Below are 9,409 nucleotides of genomic sequence, written 5' to 3' on the forward strand. Positions count from 1 at the left end.
TAGATTAAAGAATACAGAAATAGAAAGGATCCATTATAAAACAACAATAACAATGAACTTCCACTGCTATTATTAGGCAATCTTGAACAATGTGATGGTTACACACTGTTCTAATTGGACGAAATGTGGCCAGTGGTTCTTTGGTCAGAGCACAAAATGCCTTAACTTGCTTGTCTCGGTGCAGCTATAATCTAGGTGTGTGGGGATTATGCTCGACGTAGCCTGAAGACAAACGCTGCATTGTTCCTCCTGGGAAAAAACACCATTAGTACAGAGAAAGTTTCGCCAGAGGCAGTTTTGTCAGAGGCAGTGTTGTGACTTGGCTCCTCCAGCCAACACGTGGACTGACTTTAACCAGCAATATGCAAAATCTTTCTAATAATAATAATAATAATGATAATAATAATAATAATAATAATAATAATAATAATAATATGTTTTATTTATAAGTGCCTTTCAAGTCACCCAAGGACACTAAAAAAGCAAATAAAAACAGTCAATACATAAAGAAGACAATAATAATACAAACCACGCAAAAAAACCCAGTTAGGGAGCATCAGAGAAATGATCTTATGATCTATTAATCATGAAATGATGGGTCAGAGATTCAATACTTTTTTAGTCAGGGAGGATTTCTCTAATGAATTTTACATTCACATGTACTGCAAATAATTTGAAAGACAATGTTTATTACAATCCAAACTCCAAGTCCACTTATCATCTTATTCTGAGGCTTTCAACCACATCACATGGTCCTCAAGAATGGATAGAGGCTGCTCAGTTGTCATGGATCTTCTACCAACTTATGGAGATCATGACAACTGCAGGTTTATAGATCCATCTTATGAAAACTTAACGAACACCATCCTCTGATGAAAACTGCTTTGTGATTGAGAGCTCCAGCAAAAAGCCAATTAGCAAATAGGAGCAAACTAGTTGTAAGGCAGATTTATCTTTGACAGTTTTAGATTCTGGATGTGTTTGATCAGGTCAGCACATGGATCGAAAGCTGCAGAAAAACTTCCTTTAGTTGAACTACTTTCAATGCAAAAATGGAACTTTGATTAATATATATGGTAGGGGATAAAATGCAAGATATAGCACCATGTCATCATGACTGTGATGTTATAGGTAGGCCTATGGCAAAGTTATACATGCTCTACTTTCCTATTGTCCTTGTTTATATCATGTATAAAAGCGGAGGGAGACCTCTGTTGGTTATTGACTGAAGTTCAAAAGTTGACCTACATAATATCAGTGTCTGACAAGCTGGTGAGCAAAACTAACACAACATCGATCGAGTAAAAGAGGTGAAAACAAATAATAATCCTGAAATCCTGAGACGTTTTCATGAATCTGTTATTTTCACTGCAATAGAGATTTAACTGCACGCATGCGCACTTCGCTCGGGAATTACAATATGGCGGCGGAACCTTACAGTGTGTTGATGTAGTCGCTCGCTAACAGCTAGCCCGCTAATTACCTTCAAACAAGCGGCTTTAACCGCCAGTAGTTAACTGTTACTGTAGTTTAAGTTTACTTATTAACGTTTGTTTTGTTGTTTAGACGTTTTTAGTCGGTAAAATGAATTACACAACGAAGGTGGTCCAGGTGACGAATGTGTCTCCGAGCACAACATCGGAGCAGATGAGAACACTGTTCGGGTTTCTGGGAACCATCGAGGAGCTGAAGTTGTTTCCACCAGAGTGAGTTAACTAGCTGGTTGATTCAGTTGCTCGTTAACTTTAATGTCAATGCAGTCACATATTATTCGTGTAGTTTTTTCCAAACATTCGTTAAAAAGGAGACGTAACAAACAATGAGGCCCGACGTGCTAACCAGAGTTGTAGCTAGCAGTAATTTAATACTCCTAACCTGGCTAACACTGTTGATCATGTCTAACACGAGTACACAAACGTTTCTTTAAATTGTGGCTAATGGTGAACGTTTAGTTAAAACAGCAGCTTAATAATTATAGCGAAAATCTGACAGCAAATATAGATTTTAAATTAATTTGGGCTGTGACTTTAACTCCTGTGGTATTTTTGTTTGTGCAATAGTGAAATCATACACCTTTTTTTCAGTTTCAAGCTGAGTTTGTTAATCTACTTCAAGTATACAATTGTGTTTTTCAGCGTGTTGTTTTCCTTTTATATCCGTGTCGATGAGTATCTTGGAGAAAAATAAGTGTTATTGCTGTTATGATAAAAATAAGGAATGAATCACATACAAATGCTCATTTGATTTATTATTTCCTAAGATCATAATGTTCGCAGCTCAATGTCACAGGTCTGATTTATAATCTCATATGTTCCCCTTACTATCATTATTACATCTTTGTGCATAATATACAACGATTTTCATTATTGATTTGTCTTGTGATAATGTTTGGATTAATCTACAAATAGTTGAAAATGTATGACCAATCAAAGTTTAAAAACCAAAGAGAAAAAAGTAGAAAATGGCAGCAAATTATCACGTTTCTTTCTTGGGAATGTTTGGAATTTTGCTTGCTAACTGTCTTGATTAAATCTCTGTTATCTGACTAATCAATTGATCAACTAACCAGCTTTTGAACTTACTACATCATTACTTTAATTTGAACTTGTTAACCAACAGAGCAGGGAAGTTGTAGTGATGGGACTCAAACTCTGCGTGGTTCACATTTGTTTTTATGGCAGTATTGTGTGTAGATATCCGGATTTAATGGATGGACTGAATGCATTTTCATATTTATTTGTTAATGTGCCAAATCCACAGCGCGTTACGTTATCAAAAGACGTGATAAAACAAAGGGTTGTAATGTGATTGATTGCCATTTTGTGCAATATTAATGCATTTCTTTTACTTCCTCCACAGTGATTCTCCGATGCCGGTGACATCACGGGTGTGCTTTGTGAAGTTCCAGGAGCCAGAGTCTGTTGGAGTGTCTCAACATCTGACTAACACCGTGTTTGTGGACAGAGCGCTGATAGTGGTCCCGTTTGCTGAAGGTTTGTCTCTTTGATATTTCCTTGTATGAGTGGTCCATGTTGATCGAATGGCATGCTCCTTGAATAGTGAAAATGTAAAAGAGTAAGAAGGATTTCATCCATTCCATCCGTGAACTGCACAAATCCACTCACCTTGGTCTGTTTATATGAACTTTTTTGATAATTTGAATCATACTGGTAATACCATTCCCTCCCATTGTATGTAAGAAGAGTTAAAAGCAGACCTGCCAGATTTTTGGTATACTGTGTAACAAGTCCCAAACCAACACAATGATTTTTCATTTAAAAAAACAACTGGATTTTATTTTGATGGGAAAGTACATATGAAGCTGTTTATGTCTGCCTGAAACAATAACGTCTGTATATTGAAATGGCAGTATACCAAAATCTGCTTTGCAGACTTGGAGTTGAACACTCTCAAGCTGCGGCCGCCACAGACACCTCAAAATTCAGAAGTGAAGTTGTTTGAACTCTTAACCATGTGCATTTTATTTTCTCCCCCATATTGGACTTTCCTCTGTTAAACTTCTCTCTATTTGTTATTTGTGTGTGTATGTGTGTGTGTGTGATTTTTGTAGTGAAGAAGGCCCTCGTTGATGGCTGAAAGTGGTCCTCTGCCTGCCAACAGGGGATTATAGACATTTGCAAAGGCCAGCAAGCATTCAAGTCCCACCCCACTCTTTTTGTGTCCTCTATTCTCTCTCTTTCTCTGCCTCCTCTTTCTCTTTCCTCCTGTCTAATTTATCTTCATCTTTACCCTGAAGCAGTGCTCATTTTGCATTGTTTTGAACGCTGCTTAGCCATTTGTTTTATGGCCTTAACGAATGAGGCTGGCAATATTTTAAAATTTTTGATGTCAGCAAAAATCTTGCAAAGACCAAAAGAGCATTGTTGTCCAGAAAACTATTAAAAGCCCATCAGTGAGCGACACCTTTGTGCTGGTTGACATGCTTATTCATTCTGATGCCACAGGCACCATCCTGTGGTTGCTTATAGTCGCTAGCACTCTAAATGTGTATTAATCCGCCACTGAAAATGTTCCCCACCAAATGCAATATTTAAATCTTCAGTTCCCATTTGTTTTAGCAATCACGTAGCCTTCTTATTAAAACAAAATGATTTATAAAATAGTCACAGATATGGTATAGAAGGCAGAAAGAAGGGCTATTATTGGTTTTGGTCTTTTCATGGGATTTGTTGAAAATAACCAACAAGCCAGCCTCATCCTGTAATAATGTGCAAGTTAACCTTGAGAAAAAAAAACTTTGAAATGCAGTAGGGCTGCACCAAATCAAAATATTATCAAAATCGCAAAATATTGCCAAGTGCAATATCCAAATGGCAGCAGTTGCAGGTTTTTTTTTTTTGCTAAAGGTAAAATGTGTGACAAAACAGCCTTTTTAATGAAGTATTGTATTGCTGCAGAGATGCCCTGGTCTACAAATCTACACATTTCCTATCATCATTTTAATGATGAATAAACTTAAATAGTTTTTTCAATTGTGATGCAAAAATGATCATTCCCACTAATTGTGAATCATATCGCTCTTATAATCTGTTTCAAAATGATCGCAATAAGGTTTATTTTTCTAACCGTATCGTGCAGCCTTAAAGTGCAGTTATTTGGGTCTGTTGGCAAAAGGCTTTACAAACGGGGTGTGACAGACATACTTACTGAACCAATGTGAGCAGCTTATTTTGGGACTTAAAGACAACACTAGTCAGTGATTGGTTATCTTATATAGAAGTCAAACTACAGCTGCCGACGTGAGACAATGTTGGTAAAATCTATTCTCTTTAACAGTGGTCTTCTTCTTTTGTTGTTGTGTTTTACAGTTCTTTTTCCTGGCTCAGCCAGTCCTGTATACCAGACCCTGCTGAAAATACCATCCAACAGTTTTGTCTCCTGCAGCAATTTCTCTCTTCAGTGTGCACTTTTATTTAAATGTTGTCTTTGTTGTGTGTCCGTATCAAGGTCATGTCTTTTTGTGAAAGAGTTGTTTTGGGGGTGGATTTATTGTGACATGATTATGAGGTGCTTATTTGTTAATTGGGGCCATTTTTAAAATGAAATCAGTGGCTCATTGCAAATAAAGATGATACCATTTTTTTAAATTGGACTGTGGTAGCGCAGATTAATCAAACCAGCTATCCTCTGCCTAGGTTTGGTTAATTGATGCAGTGGCAGGTAAGGATACTAGAAAAATGATGTACAGCCGGCACGCTACCCATCCTAAGTTCTGCTATTGTCAATAGTATATCTGACATTTGTGTTTTTGGTAAGTAAACACTGATAGCTTGTGTAGTGTTCTTGCCAAATCCCTAAAATTCTCTCTGTTGTGTGTATCTCGATTTTTCTCTGTGTGCTTTTAGTAGCGAAGCCGCCAACGTGAGTCGCTTGTTTCAGTAAACGTCTAAATGAAAATTGAGGGCACACCCAACTGGAGAAGCAGCTGTGCTTGCTAACGTTTGGTTCATGACTTAAAAAACACGTTCAGGTGATATATTCTTGGCAGTGTTCATTGGAGTAGTGTGATGTATTCCAGCAATAGTTATGTCACTGCAATGATTATGTTGAATTAAGGGACCTCTTCTCTGATCTGTAAGGTAACCATTTTGTTGAAAATGCAGTGTGAAGACATTTTTTTTCTTGTCTTTTCCAACATGTCTTCTCTGTAGTTGATGTTTGTGAAACTCCCTCCTAATGCCTGTATTTTATTTTCCTGTAGGATCTATTCCAGATGAGGCTAAAGCTTTGTCACTGTTGGCGCCAGCAAACGCTGTTGCAGGAATTCTGCCAGGAGGAGGACTTCTTCCAACGCCCAATCCCATCCCCAATCCACCTGTAAGACTTCAAATTCATCGTTTGGTACAAATGTTGACTATGGGAAAATACACTAAAGTGCATGAGATTACAAAAATTGGTAGAACTTTAAGTTATGATAGTGGGTATGCTGTGCATTTTAGCAGATAATCATGCTCCAGATGATGTGAACTGATCTGGTTTTGTTCTGACTGTGAGGATTTGCTGTTGGCGTGCAGAAGCAGGGATGTCGTGTCACATCAGATTATGCTCCGTAGACTAGACAATCTCACCTAAAAGTCAATTTGATAGTACGGCTGCACGATATTGGAAAAAACTGACATTTGTTTCTCTGCGATTATATATGACAATATTTTATCAAACAAACAAAGCAGTAGGTTCGCGGTGCAGAGCTTCTTTGCATTTCTCTCGCAACCAACAAACTCCCTATGTATCTGATAACCCAACTAGACTAAATTATCTGGTATAAAACAGAGTTCTCTCATAGATTAGTCATGGAAAATGAGAACGGTTTGAGTTTTCCTTTTGTATCAAGCAGCTAAAAAGTTGTAGTGTGATGTGTTTGAGGTAATGTCAAGTTAAGTAAGTGAATTACTTCGCATTACAATGCATTGTGCAGCAGTATTTGATAGTTCAGGAACTTTCGATCAAATCATATGACATTCATCAGGAGATGGGGTTAGGATCTGCTCAGTTATCACTGAAATTACATTACGTTCTAATTTGTGGCTTTTGTGTTATTGAGATGATGATTCAGAACTGAATGCATGGCCTCATCTGTCAAAATGGGGAAATCATATTAACACCATTATGAGCATGTGAGCACTTGTAAGATGTCAAGACCTCAACAGTAGGCTATCATAATAAAAGTGCCTTTACAGGCTTGTATGTCTTTTTTTTTACCTCAGATGGGAGGGAACCCTTTTGGTGCTCCGAACATGGACGCAATGGCTGCATTTGGATTCCCGGGACCCAATATGAATCCCCAGGTGGGAGGTTTTCTTGAATGACCGTGATTATTGAGTCTTTTCCATAAACTCGTTAAGTTAGACACGCAATGTATTTGACAAACCTTTACCCTTCTGTCCTCTGATTTTACAGGCTGCTGATCAGCTGTTAAAGTTCATGACAGATCCAAAGTAAGTCTTTATTAAGAAATTCCTTTGTGGTCTGACAATAGATGTGTTGGTGTGTTTTTAGTGATGATGAGTCAACTAACTAAGATCCCTTTGTGTAGACTGAATCCTTTGGCTGCAGGCTTAAACCTGAGTGCAAGCCTGAAGGCAGATGCATCTAATAAAGAAATTGAAGAGGCCATGAAGAGAGTCAGAGAGGCCCAGTCGCTCATTTCTGCTGCCATTGAACCTGGAAGTGAGTGCACAAAAAGCTGCAGTCATAATTCTTACCTTCCTAATTTATGTCTTTTTTAAAGTTTTTGTAAATTGTACCTTGACATTATTAAGTAATTTCTGTTTTTTTCTGTCCTGCAGATAAGGAGAGCAAAAAGAAGCGCACTCGATCCCGGTCCAGGTCCAGAAGGAGGAGGTCAAGATCACGTTCAAGACACAGGTGATGACTAATGTACATTATCTGAAGAGTTGAGATAGAGAGGCTTTTTGTATTTTGAGAATAAAGAGAAATCGGCAAATTATCTGATTGCAGGCGATCTAGGAGCAGATCCCGACGACGGTCAAACTCCAGAAACAGGAGGCGCTCCAAAAGCCCACGCAGAAAACGCACCCACTCCAGAGACCGAGGCAGGCGATCTCCAAGCAGATCCAGGTGGGTTAACTGTTCGGACTTCTTTATGGCAATCATAGCTAAAGATGTAACTGATCTTACATCAAATCCATCTACAGAGACAGAAAGAAGGATGATTCAGGGAGGAGAAGATCCAAAACACCACCGAAAAGCTACAGCACAGCCAGGAGGTCACGCAGTGCAAGCAGGTGAGATTTTTATGAGCTAAGGCAGAATGTAATTTAAAAATATATACAAACTTTTCTACTGCAGCCACCTAATTCTCTCAGTTTCGAAGTTGCAGAATAACATTCTCAGCTTTTTGTCCCGGTCTGCTACACAGGAGACGCAGGAGAAGTCGAAGCGGCAGCCGATCCCCTAAAATTTCTCCTAAAAGGAGAATCTCCAGGTCTCCGTCTCCTAGAAGGTTGGTGTATTGATGCTTATTATTTGTATAATACCAAAAACTGCATGCTTATTGTAAGTTTGTGGTAATGATGTGTTTTTTTAAAACGATGATTAAGGCTGCTTCCACACCTGTCCTGTTTGGTTGAAACAAACTCTGGTGTGTTTGCCTGTTTGGTTCAGTACCTCACAGACGAACACAAGATTTGTAGTTAAGTACAGTACTTTTGTAAATGTACTTAGTTACATTCCACCACTAGTGTAAAAACAGACCGTACCAGAACTTAAAGGCAACTCTTGACGTCTTTTCTTTGGTCCAAATCACTAAACATCCTTTGTGTGGGTACATCCAGGGCATTCTTTGACACCCCTGTCTCACCTTTTCCTCTCCTCCTTCTACAGACACAAGAAGGAAAAGAAAAGGGATAAGGAAAGGGAGCGCAACAGTGATAAAGATCGCAGTCGCGAGGAACCTGTACGTTCTGCTAGCAAGAAAAAGAAAAGCAAAGACAAAGACAAAGAAAGAGAGCGGGAGAGGAAATCAGATGGAGAGAAGGGAGATGTCAAGGTTGGTAAAGTACGTTTGACACTCAGGCTTCATTCGTACACACTGAGCTTTGTTGTTCTGATGTAGACAGACTTGGGGAGGTGTTCATACTTTTAAATATCTCATCCAGTGGTTTCGTTTCACAGATCACCAGGGATTATGATGAAGAAGAACAAGGCTACGACAGTGAGAAGGAGCGTGAGGACAGGAAGGATTCTGACGACTCTGCTCTGTCTCCTCAGTCAGTAGAAGGCAACGGTACAGCGCGGCTTGTGAAGGCTAAAGTTAACGGAGCTGACGATCACCATGAAGAGGACATGGACGTCAGCGATTAAGCGGCCCGTCCTGATTTGTCCAACATTATCCCTTTGTTTTGTTGTGAACATGTTACGACTTTTTTTGCCCACTGCGGTAAATCTAAAATGTGAATTGAGCGTGAAATGTATTGATTTTTCGTACTGAAGAGTCGTCTACTCTTTTTTGCAAATGCAGAATTGTCATGTTTGCCCAAAGACACCGTCATGTTGCTTTAAAATACCCAAATGCTTTTTGCCCTGACTAACGTAATCGGTTAAAACTGGAAGTAGACTTTGCTTTTCTTGAGCTTGTGTTGTCAGGTGTTGTCACTTCTTCGCTTATCGAATCTTTACATTATTGTTTATTGTTGTGGTGTGTTGCTCAGGCCTCTTTCCCACATTCTCAAAACAGTTTTGCTTCTTGTTATCTGAAAGTGTTGTTTTATCAAGGATTTCTTTTATAATAAAGCCTATTTGGAGGACAAAGTCTTTGAAGTTATTATTTGATTTTTGTTTTATTACCTCAGGTAAGGGATTGTCATATGGATAAAATCCTCCACAGTAAATTACATTTTATATTGTGATATATTGACGTTTTCTGGAA

General features: G+C 38.6%; 1 protein-coding gene across 4 annotated transcripts; it reads left to right on the top strand.

The window, feature by feature from the left end:
* The first annotated feature begins 1,411 nt into the window (after positions 1–1,411).
* On the top strand, positions 1,412–9,291 carry LOC141016391 (uncharacterized). Of its 4 annotated transcripts, none has more exons than XM_073490707.1 (12): positions 1,412–1,706; positions 2,860–2,993; positions 5,723–5,838; positions 6,726–6,806; positions 6,919–6,956; positions 7,055–7,188; positions 7,308–7,386; positions 7,480–7,599; positions 7,677–7,766; positions 7,901–7,984; positions 8,365–8,539; positions 8,656–9,291. In XM_073490707.1, the coding sequence occupies exons 1-12, from the start codon at positions 1,585–1,587 to the stop codon at positions 8,842–8,844; spliced, it is 1,362 nt and encodes a 453-aa protein (XP_073346808.1). In that variant the 5' UTR covers positions 1,412–1,584; the 3' UTR covers positions 8,845–9,291. The 4 variants fall into 4 exon arrangements, with proteins under 4 accessions (XP_073346808.1, XP_073346809.1, XP_073346812.1 ...); XM_073490708.1 differs by having other exon boundaries at positions 8,365–8,530; XM_073490711.1 differs by lacking the exons at positions 1,412–1,706; positions 2,860–2,993 and adding an exon at positions 4,830–5,491.
* The last annotated feature ends 118 nt before the right edge of the window (positions 9,292–9,409 follow it).

This window comes from Pagrus major, chromosome 21, assembly GCF_040436345.1.
Source record: "Pagrus major chromosome 21, Pma_NU_1.0".
NCBI lineage: Eukaryota > Metazoa > Chordata > Actinopteri > Spariformes > Sparidae > Pagrus > Pagrus major.